Source organism: Pantherophis guttatus, chromosome 3, assembly GCF_059756535.1.
Source record: "Pantherophis guttatus breed Tessera chromosome 3, ASM5975653v1, whole genome shotgun sequence".
NCBI lineage: Eukaryota > Metazoa > Chordata > Lepidosauria > Squamata > Colubridae > Pantherophis > Pantherophis guttatus.
Window position 1 is genome coordinate 189,179,403 of NC_142065.1, and position 22,382 is coordinate 189,201,784.

Here is a 22,382-nt window from a genome sequence, read left to right on the forward strand (position 1 = left end):
TGATGTTATCAACACTGATCAGTGTTAAGCAATGTGATTTATTCTTCATAGATTTTTCTTCTAATGTTTTAAAGTATACAATTATGTTTAATGTGGTACACAGCTAGACGTTAATCTTGATTCCCAATTTTAGAAAATCTACTGTCTCTTATCTATGTCAAGTTTATCTGAAGAGTTCTGTTGCTTCCCCCCTCAAAATATGCTTTTAAGCAGTTTGAATTATTTAGTGTTGTAATGTCTTTCAGTCATACTATACTCCAATGTTTCTCAACCTCAGTGATTTTAAGATGTATGAACTTCAACTCCCAAAATTTGCTAGCCAGCACACAGCTTAAAGTCACTGAGACTGATGACATTGCTATACCATGAATAAACAGACAGCCTTAATAGTACAGTCACTAGTGCCTGTGAGTCAATCTGCCCACCCAAATACCCCTAAATGAGTCAGATTCACAATTCAGGAATAACATTTTTTGAGAGAATCGGTAGCAGAACTCAATCCTATAGTGAGAATGATCATGGCAAAAGAAATCAGAATGGTTAGATTTTAGCTGGTGAGGCATCTTGAAGGGGTCCTGAAATGGCAATAGCTTCAATCTCCACACAGGCACCCTGGAAGGAAAAATATAACACATAAAATCAGGGCAGAGTTGATTTATTTAACGTAGGGCTCCTCAAATTTTTCAGCTCATTCTGTTTTAGATCAGTGTTTCTCAGCTTTAGTGATATGAAGAGGTGTGGACTTCAGCTCCCAGAATTCCCCAACCAGCCTTGCTGACTAGGAAAATCTGGGAGTTAAAGTTCACACCTCTTCAGGTTGCCAAGGTTCAGTGTTTTAGACACTGAATTGACACCCCCCCTAAATATTTAAAATATGAAAATAATAAATGCTACTTTGCTATGAATAATAATAATAACAAGAACATTGTCAAGTACTGGAGAAATCAGGAAATCCAGGCAGTTCAAATGAATATAAATGTTTATTGCAAGCTTAAGCTCTATATAAGAATCTGAACTACTAAAGTCAAAGCAAATTGGCAGTAGATAATATTGGGATGGAATTCAAAGTGGGCTGGACCTAGATCTCTTATGGCCAGGCAGGGACTAAAGACTGATGATGTGTTTGACCCCTCTCTTGGGCTCAGCCTGGTCATCTCCTACAAACATTGGCCCCTAGGATAGTCCCATCAATGTTTGGGGGGTGATTATTGACTACTTTGAAGAACCCTGGTTTAATGTATTTAATTCAAATACACTTAATTTGAGTTTACAAGGATAGAACACTTTCAGAGTAAACCCTAAATTAATCAATCTCTCCTATCATAAAATCACTGTAATATACAAACCAAATCATTAAAACATAACTGATGACAACTGTGTTCCAGAAGCCATCCAGAAAAGCTTGTTTGTATCAGTTTCTGGAAGGCTATTATCAAAGAACCAATCTCCCTACTGAGAGAGGCTGTGCCATCACCAAAATGTAACATTTTCTGGCCTCAGGTCCCCTTAGTTCATGAAAATGGGACATTGCTACCAGTTTCTCCTAGAAGACATCTCAGACTTCCACCACACGAAACTAGAGTTCTGAACATATCTTGTTACCAAGCCATATTGGACTTCATTGTCAAAACTAGCATTTCAAACTGTACTTCAAATTCTACTGGCAACTCCTGAGGGCCTGCAAAACGTGTAATAATTTCAAAATAACAAGGAGTACTTAATAAGTACTAATAATAAGTTGATCCAACTAATAAGTTGAACCAAATGCAGCTTCTGTATGGATGTTCCATGTTTATTACAGAAGTTCAATCAGATAGTGGTAAGTAAGGGCATGAATCGCTGTAGCCAGGTTCTTCCATTTCAGTCACACAGCTGATGTACCAGGTACACATTCAGCAGAACTATGAACCTGGGTTGAAGGCCTGCTTGCAAAGAAGCAGTGCCACCACCTTAGAAAACCCTGGAGCTTACAAAGGAACAACAGCAACTTCATCTTTCTTGGGTTCAACTTTAACTTGCTTTGACCCATCCAATCTTCCGGTTCTGGGACATAAATTTAGCATTTCCAGTCAAATCTGGGGTAGCTAGATAAAGCTAAATACCATCAGTATATTGATGGCACTGCACTTCAGATCCTGTAAGGTTATATAAAGAGCAGAGGGCATTGTGATCAATCTGAGTGCACCAATTTGGCTTCTCTCTCTCTCTCTCGCCCCTCCAGCCAAGTTTATATGGATTTAATCTTCTCTTTGCTGATGAACATCCAGGAGTTATCCCATGTTGATGTTGCAATCACAAAAAATATTATGTCTTGTGCAAATTAGAGGAACTCCCTTAATTCAAATGAGAGGATGCACAAAGAAACAGCACACAATCTATGAAGAAACACAGACAAGATTGCACTGATAAAAGACGTAGCTAGTTTCTCAACATCTAAATTATATTTAAGACCATAACAAAATGCAAAAAAGGGTTTGCATTTTTTCCTAATCTAAAAAACATTACATTCATTCCTAGTTTTTATAGAAATAAGAACTGATACTTTTACCTTTGGAAGAGCCACAACCTGATAAGCAGCTCGGGCTGGAAAGTTGCACTTGAAAACTATATGGAGTAGATAAATAGCTCCAATTAATAACTGACTGCAGAAGTAGAGAATTGTATGTAGTTGAACTATGTTAAATAACAAGTTATAAAGCTAGGTAAGGAAAAAGCCTCTTGATTCTATATAAATTAATATAGAATGCAAGTGGATAAATCAGCAATCTAAGAATTTAAATCCCTCCTTTTTTTCCCAAAAGAAAGCATGTTCCAAAACAAATGTGTTTGCCAGGTATGAACAATGCCAAGTGAGGTCTTACAAACCACAAGGATTTATAGAAACAAGCAGTACAGTTTTAGTCCCACATAAAACACTTTCTAGCTAAAGTATAGCCAAATGAAAGAATTTGCATGCTTTTTAACAGATTATAGGCTTCAAATGTTCCTTTACAGTCTCTAGCAAGTTCTAGTACTGCTTTGTACTTTGAGATAATATAATTCATAAACTTCTATACCGTAGTTCTATTTGGATATATCTCCATCCAAACACAAAATAAGGTAAATAAATTAAATGTGCAGTCAATAGCCATACTTACATTGCTTGTAGACTTCATTAATATCACTAAAATCCTTCATGTCGGTCATCAGTACAGTAGTTTTTACCACTAAAAATGAAGAAATCCTGTCTTCAATTATGTTTCACATTACCTAGCTATAAACATTTCAGCAGTCAATATAATTAAGTCTGAACCGTTGTGTATTATACACACACACACGTACATACACACTTGAGTAGGTCAGCATTTCTTCTGAGAAAACCTTCATAAAAATGTGTTGCAAGGGTCTTATCTGGCAAGTGTTTTGGAATTGTGATTCTTTTTTTATCAGTAGGCTGCCCCCATTCCAAATGGGGTTGACAGAGTTGGACCTCAACCACCTTTGGTGGTTTTTGAAGGTGCTGGACTTCAATTCCTATAATCCTTCTAACGATCAAGATGCCTAGATATTATTGAATTTTGTACATCTTATCTCCCGAGGGCAACAACTTGTGAAGAGCTTCTCTACAAATAGATGTGTGCAATCTATGGACCAAAGACTGCACACATTCTCCCCAAGTCTTGGATTTGGCCCCCAGAGACTTCCAGACATTATTAAATAATAACTTAATCAAACTGAGTATGCTGAGTTTGGTTGCAGTAGCTAAAGTTGCTGACCTAGAAACCAGGAGAGTGTTCTAGGACAGGGGTCTCCAACCTTGGCAACTTTAAGACTTGTGGACTTCAACTCCCAGAGTTCCCAGAGCTTTGCTGGCTGAGAAATTCTGGGAGTTGAAGTCCACAAGTCTTAAAGTTGCCAAGGTTGGAGACCCCTGTTCTAGGACTCCTTTAGACATGAAAGCTGGGTGGGTGACTTGGGTTAGTCCCACTCTCTGAACCAAACCCACTGTTCTTGTTGTAGGGAAAATAGGAGGAGAAAGGTAAGATTGCCACATTGAGTTATATAAAAAGTGGGATAAAAAGAGCATCATCATCATCATCATGCAGGGAACAATGATAGTGGATTGAAAAATGTTCATAGAAACAAGTTTTAATTACCTTTCAATGTTAATGGAGTGAAATTTTATGTTATCTTGGCCCCAACCATTACTTTTGGGTGTGCAACCCTAACCCTATTACATGAAGGCCAAATGTGATTTTTGACCCAGAAAAAAAATAGTATTATGAACATTAATTCTGATTGTCATTTAATCTGACAATCTGAAAAACAGAGAAAACTCTTAAGAAAGAAAAAGTGTACTAATAATCTCCAAAAACCAAAAACTCACTATCTTGGAGGGGAGAGATTATCAAAATACCCGTAGTTTTACCAGACAGAAAAGTTGCAGTACTAATCCACTGTTCCAAGAAGTGATACAAAATATGTATTATTTAAATTACTTATATACAACTTTTCTTCAAAAAGTCTAGACATATTTTTTTTAAAAAAAATCTTAAGCAAAACCAGCATAATAATTTTTTTAACACACTAAATACAAAAATTATATGGAGGAACAGCCGGGGTACCATTACAACACTTATCCAGAACTATAAATTAATAGCTCTTCTTTCTCATTAGGCAGAAAACATCTTTTTCTCTATATACATTTATAGATAAGTTCACTAATTTATTTGAATGTAAACATACCATTAGAGGAGTCACAGCCAGCAGCTTTCAGAATTTCCCCAATGTTTTGGAGGGCCTAATGAGGACAATATTTATTTGAACATGACCACATCATCCCTTGAACTCAGAACAGGGTACAATGGTAATCATATGCAAACACAAAAGTAAAACATCATGAAATATATGCAAGAACAGCCTAGGACCGTGATGGCAAACCTATGGCACGAGTGCCACAGATGGCACACGGAGCCATATCTGTGGGCACGCGAGCGTTGCTGTAGCTCAGCTCCAGTGCACATGCATGCATCGGCCAGCTGATTTTTGGGCCTTCTGGTCGTACCGGAAGTTGGGAAGTGGGCTGTTTCCAGCCTCCAGAGGGCCTCCGGGGGGTAGGGAAGGCCGTTTTTGCTCTCCCCAGGTGCCTAGAAAGCATCTGGAGCCTGGGGATGGTGAAAAACGGGCCTACCGGGCCCATTGTGCCATCACGTGCTAAAAGCGTGGGGGTTCACATGCACATGCGCGAGGGCGGGGTGCATTGAATTATGGGTGTGGGCACGCACATGAGCGACCTCCCCGCGCTCCCCCTCGCTTTTGGCATGTGACGACAAAAAGGTTAGCCATCACTGGCCTAGGATAATGAAAACATACTATCTAAGAAAACATGAAATGATGGAAGTCCCAGTGAAGAGAGATTCGGTTACTAATAATGGAGAATATTTGTAGCTCAGAGTTGAACTGAGGGGTCCTTTGTGCTTTCTGAGCTTGGCTGTTCTTTTGCAGATGTTTCATTATCCAAACTAGGTAACATCATCAGACTAGCATGTGATTCATTACCTATTTGGGTAATGAAACATCTGCAAGAGAACAATCAAGCTCAGAGAGTACCAGGGACCCCTCAGAGATTCAATTAGTTCACTGAAATCAACTTTGTCAAGATAGAAGAGTAAGTGTGCAAGGAATGGCAATTACATATAGAAACAGCTGTATTCTTTTCCTTATGCTAGACTGCCATCCATAGGGCAATCCTGAAGGAAACACAATTTGAAATACAGAAATAGTGTGGAAAACTATTTAAGGAGCCTTGGTAGTACAGTGGTTTAATGCACCCTGTTATTAACACAGCTGCCTGCAATTTCTGCAGGTTCGAATCTTACCAGGCTCAAGGTTGACTCAGCCTTCCATCCTTTCTAAGGTAGGTTAAATGAGGACCCGGTATGTGGGGGCAATAAGCTGACTTTGTATAAATATACAAAAGTATGAAGGCTATTGCTTAACGCATTGTAAGCCGCCCTGAGTCTCCGGAGAAGGGCGGCATATAAATCAAATTAAAAAAAAAAAAAAAAGGGCAGGTATTCTACCCTGTGCTAGAGTTTGCAGTGGTTCCTGGAAGATATAGAATTACCTGGATCTTTATTTTACACAGCCAGTTCAACTGTTTGTATATCTTTTCATTTAACAGTCTATTATAGCAACCAACATATACACAGATATTAAGTAGTGTTTATTGTTTAATGTATTACCTTCTCAAAAGCTTTAGGAAAGTTACATTAATACTTTCTTGTCCCTGAAAGGTTTGTTTATTAAAAAAAAAAAAAAAACCACACAGGGCATGATGTTTGTGTCCTGTGCCTTTTAAGCTGTAGTGAGCCAGCATAATTCCCTTTTCACAACCACAATATCAGGAAGGTCACTCAGTTTTAATTCAAACATTTGTTGGCAGATAAAAGTTGATGATTTTGTCAATGGAAGTCAGAAGGCAAAAGCAATTAAATATTTGGCACTGGGGAATGGCGCGATTTAGTTCAGCCACTCTTTGTTTTGCTGACAGGATGCCTCTTCTCTGAAATTACAAGTAGGGAATGTGTTTTATTTCAGCTCTACTGAGCTCAAATAATGATGTCTATTTCCATAATGAAATATAATACCAGACCCTCTATTTTGAACTTTGTGGAGCTGTTCTTTCCATTAATCATCATCATCAAGCAATAACATCTGCTTAGCCCACATCCCAAATCCAGTCTAAACACCTTGCTGACTATATGACCAGCCATAATAGTAATCTTAGACTTGTTAGTAGAATAAGTGAGATCACATTTCACCTGATGAGTTTGTTCCTTTGCACCTCCTGGAACGAGTTGCCCACTGGAGGGATCCATACCAAGCTGCCCTGCGATATACATGGTCCGATCTACTAACACTGCTTGGCTAAGATAGTTAAAAGGAGGAAAAATAGGAATCAGGAAAGAGAACAAGACACATTGATTTGCTATTTGAATATATAAATATTTATATATTCATATAATTATATTCATATGCAGTAGTATATGACATTCATATATTATATTATTACTAGTAACAAAAAGGTTCGAATCTTGCCAGGCTCAAGCCTTCCATCCTTTCTAAGGTAGGTAAATTGAGGACCCAGTTGTGGGGGCAATAAGCTGACTTTGTATAAATATACAAAAGGATGAAGGCTATTGCTTAGCATATTGTAAACCACCCTGAGTCTCCGGAGAAGGGCGGCATATAAATCAAATTAAAAAAAAAAAAAAAGCCTAGGCCACCTTTAGAAGCCTGGTTTATTTTCACCACTTTCTTTCTCTCTGTGAACACAGGTAGCCTATTGCATGGAGTTTCCCTCCATGGAGTTTCCCTCCATGGAGGAAAACCAGAGAAACCAATTTGGATTTTTATTTTGAACATATATATTTGTTCAATGCTGAAGAATAAATCTTTTGGCTTATAAAGACTTCTTTGTTTGATCAATGTCAATTCCTACGCAGCAAGAATTTAGTTCAAAAGAATATGAATCAGAGAGTATTAAATGTTGCATCTATTAATTAACATTAATAGATGTTAATACCCTCCTTCCAAATTATAGGATACTATATAAATATGCTTTTAAATATAGCATTAGTCATATTGCAACGCTAACATGGCAAGTTTATTTATTTATTTATTTATTAGTTCAATTTATATGCCGCCTTTCTCCGGAGACTCAGGGCGACTTACAATGCATTTTAAAAAAAAACATTATAAAAACATTTAAAAATTAAAACCCATTCACACCATTTATGGCTGGATCTCACAAGATCGCAACAGCGAGATCAGCGGCCCCAGGCCTGCCGGAAAAGCCAGGTCTTCACTGCTTTTTGGAAGGCCAATAGGGTGGGGGTGGTCCGGTACTTACAGGTAGTCCTCGACTTACAACCATTCATTTATTAACCATCCAAAGTTAAAATGGCACTGAATAAAGTGATTTACAATCAGGCTACACCTTTAACACCACTGCAGCATCTCCATGGTTACATGATTAAAATTAGGGCACTTGGCATGTATTTATGGTTGCAACATCCCAAGGTCTTATGATCACCATTGGCAACCTTTCCAGGTGGCTTTTGACAAGCAAGGTCAATGGGGGGAAATGGATTGGCTTAACAACTATGTTATTCACTGAACACCTGCAGTGTGTCAGCCTTGGAAGCCATATTAGGCCGGAAGCTTCAATGCTGCCACCTCCTCATGTGTGGGAAAGTAGGAGGGGGGATTTAGGAGAAGAGAATTAGTAGACATAATGGCATTGTTCCTATCGGTCAAGGTCAGGGTGATCCAGCATCTGGAGGAGGAGGGTCAGGTGCTGGGTCGAGGTGGAACGGACAGTAATTGGCGCATGTGATCGATTGAGGAGAAAGGGGGTGGTTTTGGGAGCTTTGTATTACTAAAGGAAAGCCCGGGCTTTTCAGATTCGGGATTTCCCAGATGTGCCAGTTTACCTATTTCTAGTAAAGAGAACTTTGGAAAATGCCTGCTTCCGCGTCTTTACGGGGAGTCGGGGTTTTCTGGAACGCTGACACAGTGATTCACTTAACAACCATGGCAAAAAACATAGTGTAATTGGGCACAACTCACTTATCAATCATCTTGCTTAGCATGGAAATTTTAGTTAATTGTGGTTGTAGACGACTCTCTGAATATATTTTCTTTAAAAACACAATGGAACCATTTTTTGTCTTTGTTATTTATTGTGGGGAGGGGTTTTTGTTAAATAAGACCTAATCTAAGTTCTGTTGAAGTTTTTGGTATTGATGTTAATGCTACTGAAAAGAAATAAATGATGGCAACTAATCAATAGTCTGCAAAGTTGATGTTAACAGGATTGGGATGGGTTTAAATATTATAAAATAACAGACATTAACCAAATGGCTATTTGGGAAGTAAATTCCCAAGACTTCTTATGGTTCTTCTGACCTGATTTCTGACTGTTCAATAACACACCTTAACTCGCATGCCAGCTCAGCAAGTACCTCTTAAATTCTTTAGTTTAGAGCACTAACCAATTAATTTGAGGCAGCATTTTGCAATGCTCATACAGGGAAGCTTTCAAGTCAATTTAAATGAGATAAATATAGACTGAAACCAACATTTCTGTTTACATGGTCACATTACTGGAAGTTTAATTTTTAAAAAATCCAGAGTCAATTTTGTATAGGAAAAATAAAGTTTCACTAATGAATGCATGGCATTGAGCTTAGCTTCTAATAATTTTCAAAACATGTGTTTGTTTTTATAAATTTGCCATTACCATTTGTCTTATCCTATTCCTACAAATGGGATCTTAAACAAAACATGCCAGTATGAAATATCCCTATTTCAATCACGTCTATTTCCTGATGTGTCTATCAATACATCTTCCGGTTCTTCATTTTTTCTTAGTTATGAATGGTCTCTACCTACTGAACCCTCAGTGAAAAATATATCATCTTTGTGTTTTTTCTCTATAGCAAGTGTGTCCAACCCAGGGACCTGGACAACTAGTAATGTCACCTCACATGATTATTACAATTTGTAGTAAAAGCTATAAAAAAGAAATGTGTTATTTATATAAATTAATTATATTATATATTTAGTATGTGGCCCAAGACAATTCTTCTTCACTCAATGCGGCCCAGACAAGCCAAAAGATTGGGTCTGCTTCAATGGTGAAATCCAATTTTTTTTAGTACCGGTACTGTGGGCATGGCTTGGTGGGCATGGTGGGTGTGGCTTAGCGGGCTTGGCAGGGGAAGGATCCTGCAAAATCTCCATTCCCACCCCACTCCAAGGGAAGGATACTGAAAAATCTTCATTCCCTCCCCACTCCAGGGGGAAGGATCCTGCAAAATCTCCATTCCCAACCCACTCCAGGGGAAGGATCCTGCAAAATCTCCATTCCCACTCCACTCTGGGGCCAGCCAGAAATGGCATTTGCTGGTTCTCAGAACCTGCTGAATTTCACCCCTGCTTTACAGGCATATTTGGATCCTTTAATACTGGGCTTCTCAACCTTAGCTACTTTAAGATGTATGGACTCCAACTCCCAGAGTTTCCCAGTCCCTGGGGAATTCTGGGAGTTGAAGTCCCCACATCTTAAAAGTGGACAAGATTGAGAAACGCTGCCTTGGAAAAAGAATCCAAGTTGCAAAAGAGATGTTTTCTTCTGCCTCAAAAGATTTTCCCCAAAGATTGCACCGCATATCTGGAAGGGAGTTTGGGTAGAGCGTATAAAGAGAACTGGAGCCAATGGGACATTTGGGGGAAAATTCTCGCTTGACAAGGAGAGCTAACTGGAGATGATCAAGTCCTGCAGAAGTGGCTAAATGGAAGGTAACACTCACTGAAACAGATCCTCAAGGCCAGAGCTGCAGGAGGCTGCTGTGAAGCGGCTTCATTATGGTGTTTCCCAAAGAAAGAGCAACAACAGAAGTTTGGGGCTTTCAGGCTTCTACCGTAAGTAAGAAACTGCGTCTTCCAATCCGCCCCTTTTCTAACCTTAGAGTGCGGTGGGGTGGGGGGGAATCACCAGGAGCAAATCAATTGCACCAGAATGGGGGAAGTTGCAGGCTTGTAACCAATGGCAGGAAAAGACCAGAGGGAGAGTTATATGCAACAGATAGAAATCGGAGTAAGTCTCTCACTTTTCCAGTTTCGCTTGATAGTGGCATTGTTCTCTTGTAAGTGATAGTAGGATTTCAGAAAGCGGCTTTCAGATCAATAGCCATGCTGCTGTTTTCCCATCTAGAACACATTAAGTTATTTTCCAAAAGTGGCTTATGAGTGTTTCTAGGTGCATTTCTTCCCCCCCCCCTTTTTAAAAAATTTAATTTATATGCCGCCCTTCTCCGGAGACTCAGGGCGGCTTACAATGCGTTAAGCAATAGCCTTCATACTTTTGTATATTTTTGTACAAAGTCAGTTTATTGCCCCCACAATCTGGGTCCTCATTTTACCTCCCTTAGAAAGGATGGAAGGCTGAGTCAACCTTGAGCCTGGTGAGATTTGAACTTGCAGTAACTGCAGGCAGCTGATGTTAATAACTGTTAATAACAGTGCTTTAGTCTGCTGCACCACCAGGCTCTTTTAAAAGCATTTTTAACTACTGGTTCCAGAGAACTGGTAGTAAAACAATAAAAACACATTACTTAAAAAACACATTACTTCCTGGTTAAAACGACAACCGGGCGGGTGGGTGGAGCCTCGCGCCGCCATCGCTACTGGTTCTCCAAACCACCCGCCACGACCGCTACCGGATCACCTGATCCGGTCTGAACCGGGAGCATTTCACCCCTGGTCTGCTTGCTCTATAGGTCATATCCTTCTAAATCAGGACAGCTTAATTGAAAGTCCGATCACCTCACGCTATTTTCCATCTGGCCAAGAACATACTAGGGCAGGAGTTAAGAGCCCAACTTTATACTATACTACAGATCTGATGATGTGAGCTGCAGTTCATAGTAATTAATGCCCTTTAATAAAATCTGTTACTTGGAAAGGACGCTACCAGAATCCCGATTTTGGGTTATGATAGACTAACATCCATGAATTGTTGGCAAGAAAAAATTTCTGTCATACAAGCAACTTCTAACAAATTTTAAAAAACCACTAGATCCCATAAAAGCCTCCTCCTGAAGCTGTGCCTTGAGAAAAGATTAGCTCTTTTTTACACATTATAATTTACACTAATTAGTTTTTTGAAGTCTGGGCAGCATCTCTACAGATGACTAAAATGCAACAACAGCAGGCCAGTCTTCTTTCTTAGTGAACCAATTACTAGCACAATTTATCTGCTTGTACAGTTTTCCATTCTACAATTTTAAGAAATTTTGACAATAATGATTAAAATTCACACATCGTTACTGGAAAGGTTAGAAATAAAGAAACCAAATTTAGGTATCCTTGAGCAGGGGGGAAAAAAGAATCCAAATATTCCTCATCCCAAGGCAAATGAGGATGAAAAATGCTATGAACATATTTTTATTAGTTATTTGAACAAATATTTAAAATATTGTAGCCTGAACCAAAAACAATGGAAATGGCAAAAAGGTATAACTATCCTATTTATTATATTCCAGACTAGCATTTACAATTATTGCATAGCTGATTCATGTTTATTATGATTATTTACTATAATAATAAGTAGTTTTGTCCGAGTCTCTTTATATATGGTAGTAGTCAACCAATGCAGAAAAAAGTAAAGTGAATCCCAAGTGAATATTCTGAATTAAAATAATGTGTCCTATCAGGTGAGCACAGTGAATTTGCAAAGCTGCTTCCTACCAATCTGAATAGTTTATAAATCCTATTCTCCGACTGGCAGTCACATCCAAGCATTTAAGCTCATTCACTGCTGCTATGCAAATCCTTAGTTTTGCATAAAAGAGGATATTGCTAATCAGAGTTCTGTTAGTTTTAATATGAAGTGAATTAAAGATTTCCTTTAAACTAATTATAGAGTAAGCTTCTATAATACATTGATTTGGGGGACTAAAAAACCCAGAAAAATAGTAATGTAGTATTAAAAATTATTTTAATAAACATGAAGATAAAATAGGCACAGTATTGTTTTGCAAGTTTTAATTTGCACACTTCAAAAAATAAGACCCTGAGGAATCTGAATTCTAGCAAACAGGAGTAGCAATCTTAACTTTACAGTATTCATTAACTATGTTAGTTGAGCAACTGTAGGAAGGAAAAATCCATCAGTTCCAAGCCAGGAGAAAGGCGTTGGAAACAATATGGAGGCTGATTGGAAAGAAAGTTTATTGATGAACAGAACCACAGCATGCAGTTCTGGGACAGCTGACCAAATGCAGTTGAGAGTGGGTGGGTTTTTATACCTTTGGGCTTTGTATTTGAGCTTCCTGTTCCTGTGGAAGAACATGTCCTTTAATATTCTAATGGCTGTTGTCAGATTCCTATGGTGTCATGGCTGGCTCTGTAGGCAGAAGGGGAAATGCAAATCCTAAGTGTTCGTGTGTTAATCATGTCAATCTTAATTGCTTCTCTGGAGTTTCTGTCTGACTCAGTCTTTCTGAATCGATTTCCAAATCTGCATTTCTAAAAGCTGGCCTCCTCACTTTCTACTTAGGGCAGGGACACTGGTGCTGGTTTCTGCCTCCTTTAAGATTTTTTCCCATTTCTTCTTTAGGGGAAACATTCTATGCTGCCTTTTTAATATTCCCCAAGAATTTCATTCTCTAGGAGGGTGGGTGCTGACTTTCTACACAACTCAAGAATTATTTCGTAAAAATACAAAGTAAGAGATAATGAAAATGTAAATGTAAGAAAAATGAATCGCAAGTTATACATTTTTTTCTAATATTGTGACCCAGATAAATAAGAATTTATTTTGTTGATTCAACCATTTAACAAGAATAACAAAAATGCAGCAAAACTTCCAGAACCTTAAGTAAATAAACCCTTGTACCTGTTCAGCAGAGATACCTTAAAGCAGGGGTCCCCAACCCCCAGTCCATGGACCTCCACTGGTCCACAGCATGCTAGCAACTGGGCCACACAAACAAGTGAAGCCCCATCTACGGGATGCAGGCAGCACACAAAACCATACCCCTCTGTTCCATGGAATAACCTTTCTCCATGGAACCAGTCCCTGGTGCCCAAAAGATTGAGAGCCTCTGACTTAAAGAATCTACAATGCTACATTGAGGTTATAGGACAAAAATATATCACAATTTAAAATTTAACAATACTTATGTTTTGTGGCATTCCTAGCAACATCAATAGCGCATTTCTATAACTCTGCTCAAAAATAAAAATTTACTACATTCAGTTCAGCTTCTCTCAGATAAAGATTGCAGTCTTAGGGATGATGTGCTCGAAACAAGTGTAAGGTTGGTCTTGTTCAGTCATTAAGTCGTGTCCAATTCTTCGCAACCCCATGGACCATAGCACACCAGACACACACACACACACACACCTGTCTCCCTTGCCCTGCCCAAATTCATGTTCATTGGGTCACTGACACTATCTAACCATCCCATCCTCTGCTGTCCCCTTCTCCTTTTGCCTTCAGTCTTTCCCAACATCAGGATCTTTTCAAATGAATCTTCTTTTCTTATTAAGTGGCCAAAGTGTTTGCACTTTGGCTTCGGTAGCTATCCTTCCACAGGAATTTATTCGAATTTATTTTCATTGAGTCCAGTGGATTTTGCTCCAAACAATTTGGTATTGCCCCTCAGAGAAAACAGAAAACAGATTCCTGGAAAGTCTTCAGCAGGCTTTTATAAACATTGCTTGATAGATATATGCTTAATAGGCACCTTATCCATTACTTATATGTTTTATATCTATGCAACAGCAAACCCATTTGTATTCTTATTTTTTTACAATATTAAATCTGGACACATTTCAGATGCTTGCAATGCTTTTGAGCATCTGCATCAAGGCACTAGTTTTAAGGCTACATACTTTTAAATGTCTTTCATTACTGCATTTCAATATAACATCTAGAGTTGCCAAATTAAGTTATTGTAGACTACATGTTCAACATGTTCCCTTTCTTCCCACCTTGGGGAATAAACTTCAGCCCATTTGACGTTCCTCCCTGTGCAGAAGTTGCTGTAATCCGTCCTCTCCCCGCTGGAATCGACCCGGGAAGAACCAATTGGGCAGAGGTCACTTCTAGTGGCAGCGAGTTCCACAGGTTAAAGCTATGTCAAAAAGGACTTTTCACTTTCCACCCTACCTGTAGGGACCCATAGCAGCGGGAGCCCTTGCAGTACTGATGATTCTCTTCACTAACGTAGCCATAGCGGTAGAAGCAGCGGAACAAACCCTCCTTCGGCAACTGCCAAGCCAACAAAGCCAACGCTTCGCTGCTCCTGAACTTTTACCCGTAGCCCAAACTCAGCCCTGCCCCGCCTCCTTCGCCGACGCCGCCCCCATGGCCAACAGAACCAAAAAGCGCGCGCGGTTTTTCCCAAGAACCATTTTTCGGGCCACCGTAGATGCCGCGAAGGATTCTGGGGGATGTGGTCTTCAAGGTAAGAGGCGTTGCAGGAGCTGGTCTCGAAGGCTGCTGCTTTCTGGGGAAGCGGCTGCCACGCGATTGGTGGAAAGAGAGAAGCGGATCCCAGGGGAGAAGCGGCCCCGCCTTCTTCCGTCCGGGCTGCGAGCCTCGTGCGAGGAGGACGCGGCAGGTGAGTGGCTCTTTGGCCCCCGGATGGGCAAAAATAGGTATGGCGGTTGAAGGAGAGGAAAGGTTGGCTCTGCAGCACAGCGGGAGAACTTGTGGGCTGGGCCACGAGGAATGGAGGCTTGGTTGCTTATCACATAGGATGAATGTCCGCCACCAAAAAACACTGTGTGGCTGGGAGGGCGCATTGCTCTTTAGCCCTGAACTGCCCTTTGGGAAGCTGCCCCTGTGTGAGTGAGAAGTGGCTTCAGCAGTGGTTTTTAGGGCTTGCCTACGTTCAGGAATTGATGCCCGGTTTCAGTTGGGTGATTGATTATCCTATGTAGGATAATGTTCATTGGGGCGAGTCCATTTTGGGTTGATGCTTTTTTGGGTGGTAGAAAATTCCTTCATTAGAATCCTTGCTGGTGTTCTGTTGGGTACGCGGCGAGGCTGCAGAAATTTAATTGTTAGTGAAAGGATGCTCTACGCCCCATTTTTCAGCACCAGTTCTGGGGATTAGCAAAAATCCTTCCTGTGGTTTCTTCTTCTTTAGCATTACTAAACTGTGCCTGTACCAAAGCAGCAAAAATCCAGCAGCAGCTTTTGCGCAGCATCACCGTGACTGATGCTGACATATTTCACTGCAGCTTCATTCATTCATTTTATTAAATTTGTATACCACCCTACTCCCGAAGGACTCAGGGCGGTGAACAGCCATAAAATAAAACATATAAATACAAAATTTAAAATAGAGATAAAACAAATTAAATAAATTTGGCTGAACCATATTTAAAACCATATTACCCTTGAGGGTAATGCATGTAAATGCAAAAGATTTTTCAGTGCGCATAACTGCAAGAGTTGTCATTCACTACACCTCATTTTTTTAATTTGATATTTTTGTATAAATGTTTCTAAATGCTTCCAGAGATGTGAAAAGGAAGCAATGTAATTACATACGTATAGTATGTGCTAATGAATTTTATTATGTTTGTACATTAGTGTTGTGGTGCCATTCAGTTTTGGGGATAGGCTGTTACTGTTAATTCTGTAATAACTTTTTAAAGCTGCTCTTTTAGTAAAGAATGTTGAAAAATGTAAATAATGAGCAGCTTTAAAATACTGCATGTGTGTGATGACTTCTGTTGTGTTTTTCAAACCACTGGAGATAAAGGCTATTTTATTATGCGGCATTTTCTACTGCAGAAATGTCAAACGCAAAACAAAAAAGAAGGGGCAAGAAAATGAAAAATCAACCTGCAAGTGTGACCTATCCTTTTGATGCTGGGCCAAGTCATAATGAAGCATATTTTTGGAATGGAGGCGAAAGAACTCAGCGGAAGAAACAAGGTATTTGTTATGTTTAGTAGTTAAATCAGTATTGGACTTCTTAAAATAAATCTAAGAAATTTGTCAAGAGGTCTTTTAGTGGTCATTAGAGAATAATAATAATATTGCTTGTCATTCAGCTTCACTGTCTAGCTTATAGTCTTGGAATCACAGGTAGAACATAAAGACCAAGGCATTGCCACTTAGTATTTTTTCCATTTTCAAGTTATTTTTAAAACTAAGAACAAACAGTGATTTTCCCAAGTTTATATAGAGTTCCTGGGAGTTTATTGATTGGTTTGTTTGATTTGATTTATATTCCATCTTTATTTTGTACAACTCAAGGTGACATACATCATGCTCCTACTTCCTGATTTCCCACAAAAAGAATCCTATGAGTTGGGCTGAGCTGAAAGAGAGTAACTGTCACCCAGCCAGCTTTGAGTGTAAGGGTGGACTGGAACTCATGATCTTGTGGTTTCTAGTGATTTGCCATTGTCTCCTTCCAATATATTTTTGTTTGTTTGTTTCCAGCCCAATCTACAACCTTAGAATAATTTAGGGGGGGTCTCTCATCTAACTACTTATCCAATCCAATCCTGCTTAGCCTTTTAGATCAGTCAAAATTCGGAAGTGGTTTGTCATTGCTTGAAGGTTAGAGAAAGTGACTGGTCCAAGGTCACCCAGATGGCTTTGGGTTTAAGGTAGAACCAGAACACACAGTCTCCCAATTTCTAGACTGGTACATTAACCACTACTCCAAACTGGTTCTAATAGTTACTACACCATATCTGGGTTTAATAGTTATTCTTGGTATGAATACTATTTAAAGAATCTGTTTGATCAGTACTGATAAACATAACTTACATGTAAAGGGTACTACTATACAGATATATTCTGTAGTGTGGCAACACACTGAAGTATAAATAATCTCAAACTTTTTAAGAAAATGACAGAATATATATTTTTATATACTTAATTTATCAAATAGACATTTGCCGCTAAATTTTTATGTATGCTCCTTATGTTTTAATCATTTTATAATATAAAACTTTCCCCTGATTTATCAACAGAGTTGCATTTTGAAACTTCACAACAAGGCTTCTATCAAAAAGTTTCCCATGAAATGCCAAAATGCATAACGGGTGAGTATCCAAGATTAGCCAGCCATCTGTGAAATGCTACATTTAGATGCTATAAAGTAGGCAAGAGCAGTCATATTTAATCTGGCCTGAACTGATCTTAGATTTTGCTATGAAGTTTGTCTCCATTCCCCTGCTGTGCTTTATCTGTAGACCTTCCTTTAGGAAAAGTCTATCTGTAGACCTTTCCTAAAATTACCCAGAGCAAACCTTGAGCTCATCCTTAGGAGGGCCACAAGAAAAATATTGGAAGTTTTGTTTCTAATTTTGACAAAACAAATGTAGTTCGCTGGATTCTATATTCTTCAGTAAAATGATTCTTAGATTATGCAAATAACAATTTTTCCCCAAAGCATAAGCAAACATTGGCATTGAATTAGCAGGTGCTTAAATCAGCATCGTTAAATTGTAAATAACCAAAAACAGAAGTAAAGATGAAGTAACCGATCAGTACACTTTCTGTAATTGTAATGGATGATAATTGTTTTATGTTTTAAGTTTGTTTAAAAATAAAAAACTTTTTTTCCAAAAAAGAAAGAAGAAGTAAAGATGAAGTAATAGGCAGGTCAGAGGATCATTTTTCTTGGGAAAATCTGCTTCAGAATACAGAATACTGCCTCTTTGTCAAACTGCATTTTTAAGCAAAATATCCTTTTCTAGTGTCTCCTTTTGTGCAAGCTCGAGCTGCTGAAATTAAGGCTATGTTGAAGGCTGTTAAACAGAAGTCATCCAATACTTTGGTGTTTCAGTCGTTGCCTAGACATATGAGGAGGCGAGCTATGAGCCATAATGTTAAACGTTTGCCACGACGTCTCCGTGAACTTGCCAGAATAGAAGTGAGTTTCTTTTTCTTACTTACCCACTTTAGCTTTCTTAATACTTTGCATACTAGGTAACCTGTGCACATTAGCAATCTGGCTAGGGAATTCTGGGAGTAGAAGTCCTCACAGTTTAAAGCTGCCAAGTGTTATAAGCATTGATCTAGATGTCCTCCACATATACAGGACTTCATGGCCATGTTTAGAATTCTGAAAGTTGATTTCTTGATATATAGAATCATCCAGGTTTCCAAAGGTGGTTTCTAGAAGAAAATGTGATTTATTTTTTTTAAATTACAGAATTCCTAACCCCAATATGACAGGTCTCTGTGGAATATTTGGATATTCCTCCCCATCTCCCACTTCTTATTTTTTGCTGGTGATTCTTGAGATTTTTTCCCCCAAGATAATCCTTTTGGGTCACTCTGTCTTCTTCCCGTTCCTTCCCAGATCACAATTCACAAGTTATTTGAATTTAATAAACAGTGCAGTGAATGATATTATCCCTTGCTTCAACAACGTAGGCGGAGAAACCTGAACATCAGAAAAAAGCACTTCCAAAGAGCAAGTGCCGTAAAGCCAGGCGCCGCCATACAAACTTGGTGCTGGAGTTCAACCGCAGGCAGAAGAAGAACATTTGGCTGGAAACACACATCTGGCACGCCAAGCGGTTTCACATGGTGAAGAAATGGGGATACTGCTTAGGAGACAAGCCCACAATGAAGAGTTATAGAGCCTGTTACCGAGCCATGACACAACATTGCCTCCTTCAGGTACTATGAATGTATCCATTCTTAGTTAGCTAATCCGTTTGCTCTTATAGAAAACTGCATTCCTTGGGTTCTTTCTTTGCCATAGTCAGCTGTACCTGTTGTGGGCAAAAAAAAACCTGAAGTAGGCTGGTCTATATCTGAGAAATTCTATGTACCACTGGTTTTTTCAGGTCTTCATTCATATTGGATATAGAATTCTCAATACAGATAGTCCTCAATTTATGACGGGTCACTTAGTGAACATTTAAAAGTAAAATGGACTAAAAAAAGAGGTACTTACAATCTGGATTCAAAGTTACGACAGCCTCCTCTCCCAGCCTGCAATCACATGATCACATTTTGGGCACTCTGCAACTTGCCTGCATTTATGACTGTTTGCCAATTCTTTGGTCACATGACCACAATTTATGATGTTCTTTTCCTGGAAAGCAGCATTTACTTCTGGTTTCAGGCAAATAAAAAAGTCCATTCCAGACAATGAGTTTGCTTAATGACTATGGTGATTTGCTTAGCAATAATAGTAAAAACCAGTAAGGTCAGGTTGGCTCTTAACAGTTGGCATGGCATATGACTTTAATTCTGGGCTCAATTACAGTCATAAGAACTACCTGTATTTAAAAAACAATGTTTTATTCTTATAGAGCCAAAGCAACTCAATTAACATTTGGCCTTTGTACAACTTGTAAAATAGCTTGATGTTTATTTACAGCAATTCTTCAGACTTAATCATCTCATCTGAATCTCATCTCATCTGAATCGCATCAGTCCAGCTTCCTGACAAGGACATTAAACTGTATTTCTTCAGATTAATTAATAAATTAATAAAGGCAATAGACTCGAGTGCTTGCAGTAGGAGACTGGAGGAATTTTTTGGGGGTGTCTCGCCTCCGAATGCAATTAATTCCCTTCCATTTTTTCTTTTGTATCAGGATTTATCATACTACTGTTGTATCGAGTTGATTGGAAAAGAGGAGAGACTTTTAACAGCCCTTGCTCGAATGTGCAATGTAGACACAGGTAATAGTTTCTTCAAGCTATTAAAACCCTATCATAAGGGATATCTGATTCTGTAAACCGCTTAGAGAGGGCTGTAAAAGCACTAAAGCGGTATATAAGTCTAAGTGCTATTGCTATCTTCAAGAATTTAGCAGCCTAATTTGTCTGAATATTTTTCCTAAGGAACAGTTCAGCGTATTTTCTATAGCTCTCTGCATTCTGGTATTTATCATTTCAAATCGTTAGTACAAAAAAATAGCTAAATGGTTAAAAAAATAACTATTTACTAATATAACTGTAGAAAAAGAGGGGGGGGAAAACCCTCTCAAACACTTTTATTCCCATTCCCCATGACTCCTTTGTCTCTTCAAAAATAATTTGAACAGAAGTGGAGTCTATAAAAAAGGGGGTGGTGGAGGGGAAAACAACTCCACATGTTGTATTCATGTTCTCCCCTGGCCTTCCTTTACCTTGCATTTGAACTTTCAAGGGATAGTTTGGGATGATCATTTGAATCTAGATAGTCTGCAGTGCTTAAAACATTATTTTGACGTGTGCTTACTTGATGTCTCCTTTTTCAGGGCCGACATTTGCAGCTATTTCTTGCCTATCTGGAAAGCGTCAAGGTTCCCTTGTATTATACCAAAAGGACCGATATCCTCAGGATACGCTTGGTCCAGTTACTTTCCTTTGGAAACCCAGACATGGGTCTGGTGAGACTTCTGAAAACAGGCAACTATGGATATGGACACACCCAGCTTTTAAGCAGGTACAAAATTCACCATGTTATTCTTGGGTGAAATATTACAAATATGTTTTTTTTTAAAATTGATTTATATGCCGCCCTTCTCGGGAGACTCAGGCGGCTTACAATGCGTTAAGCAATAACCTTCATACTTTTGTATATTTATACAAAGTCAGCTTATTGCCCCCACAATCTGGGTCCTCATTTTACCTACCTTAGAAAGGATGGAAGGCTGAGTCAACCTTGAGCCTGGTGAGATTTGAACTTGCAGTAATTGCAGGCAGCTGATGTTAATAACAGTGCTTTAGTCTGCTGCGCTAGCAGGGCTCTTCAAATGTAATGTAATGTAATGTAATGCTTTGGGCTGGTTCATTTAATTAATTTGCTATTAGCCCTCCCTCTGAGTGGAAGACTGATTAATTTTTTTCCTTCAGAGGTTCATGTTACAACCAGTGAAGAGAATGTTACATGCGTATATTGTGAAGGGAACAGTTTTACTCTCTACTTTGCCATTTGGATAGTTTCACTGGAAGTTACCTTACACCAGGTCAGGGTATTTGTGATCCAGCCCAGTAGTGTCTGTTCTGGTTGCTAAAAACTCCCCAAAAATGTAGACAGTCTTACGTTTCACCTATTGGCTGATGCATTTGACTGCCCATCTTTGGTTAACTTGGGTGTTCCTAAGGGAATCCTATCAGAACTTTCGGTGGTCATTTGGATATATGACATTACAAATAGCTAAGCAAGGCTTAATACTGGTCATGATAGACATTTTTTGGAGGTCACTCAAAAGAGTTTGTTGTCTCAGAAATATGAAGAGACATTGTATAACATTTATCTGTTTTGCCTTCACCCTCCCCCCCTTTGATTTCATGTCTTAAAAGGACAGATTAATTCTGCAATTACTAGATCCCTGTTAAGGAAGTAATGAGGACTGAAAAAGTTGTGTTCTTTGAGCGTGAGGCATGTGATAGAATCAAGTTATCCATGTATAATGATGGATAGTAGATACCATAATTGCATACCAAAACATCTGTTCTTCTTTTGGGGATAAATATGAAGATAAGGCCAGAAAAACATGGCACCAGCTGACAAAAAAATCATGGTTGCAGAGCAGATATTACCCTACTGAACTATAGTCCCTTCTGAAATAATCAGGGAGAAAAACAAATGCAATGCCATTTTCTCTTCTGGTGTAATATTGCTGCAGGTTTTTTAAAAATTGTCAAGTATCAACTAATGCCTTTTGGAAACATGGATTAGTTTGGAGCAGGATTGGTAGGCTAAATAAGAATTCTGAGAATGAAGTCCTTATGTACTGTAGGTCTTTCACTTGTAACCATTCCATTCCATTCCTTCCAGTTCATAGGATAGTATTGTTTTCCTGGAAGAGATAGTGTTAAGGAATATCCCTTGAGTAGC

General features: G+C 38.9%; 2 protein-coding genes across 3 annotated transcripts in view; one reads left to right on the forward strand and one right to left on the reverse strand.

The window, feature by feature from the left end:
• Nucleotides 1–14,972, reverse strand: RIDA (reactive intermediate imine deaminase A). Of its 2 annotated transcripts, XM_034422501.3 has the most exons (7): nucleotides 14,726–14,862; nucleotides 12,858–12,955; nucleotides 6,804–6,909; nucleotides 4,726–4,780; nucleotides 3,138–3,206; nucleotides 2,549–2,604; nucleotides 1–612 (listed from the first exon to the last, which is right to left on the reverse strand). In XM_034422501.3, exons 2-7 carry the CDS (start codon nucleotides 12,899–12,901, stop codon nucleotides 541–543), a joined length of 402 nt encoding a protein of 133 aa, XP_034278392.1. In that variant the 5' UTR covers nucleotides 12,902–12,955; nucleotides 14,726–14,862; the 3' UTR covers nucleotides 1–540. The 2 variants fall into 2 exon arrangements, with proteins under 2 accessions (XP_034278392.1, XP_034278391.1); XM_034422500.3 differs by lacking the exon at nucleotides 12,858–12,955 and having other exon boundaries at nucleotides 14,726–14,972.
• POP1 (POP1 ribonuclease P/MRP subunit) overlaps nucleotides 14,970–22,382 on the forward strand; it is a 24,064-nt gene continuing 16,651 nt past the window's right edge. Inside the window, exons 1-7 of the mRNA XM_034422499.3 lie at nucleotides 14,970–15,179; nucleotides 16,364–16,507; nucleotides 17,560–17,631; nucleotides 18,289–18,464; nucleotides 18,971–19,219; nucleotides 20,149–20,236; nucleotides 20,797–20,984. Of these exons, the coding sequence (XP_034278390.2) occupies nucleotides 16,366–16,507; nucleotides 17,560–17,631; nucleotides 18,289–18,464; nucleotides 18,971–19,219; nucleotides 20,149–20,236; nucleotides 20,797–20,984 (915 nt within the window). The 5' untranslated portion in view covers nucleotides 14,970–15,179; nucleotides 16,364–16,365. The remainder of the gene's footprint in view (nucleotides 15,180–16,363; nucleotides 16,508–17,559; nucleotides 17,632–18,288; nucleotides 18,465–18,970; nucleotides 19,220–20,148; nucleotides 20,237–20,796; nucleotides 20,985–22,382) is intronic.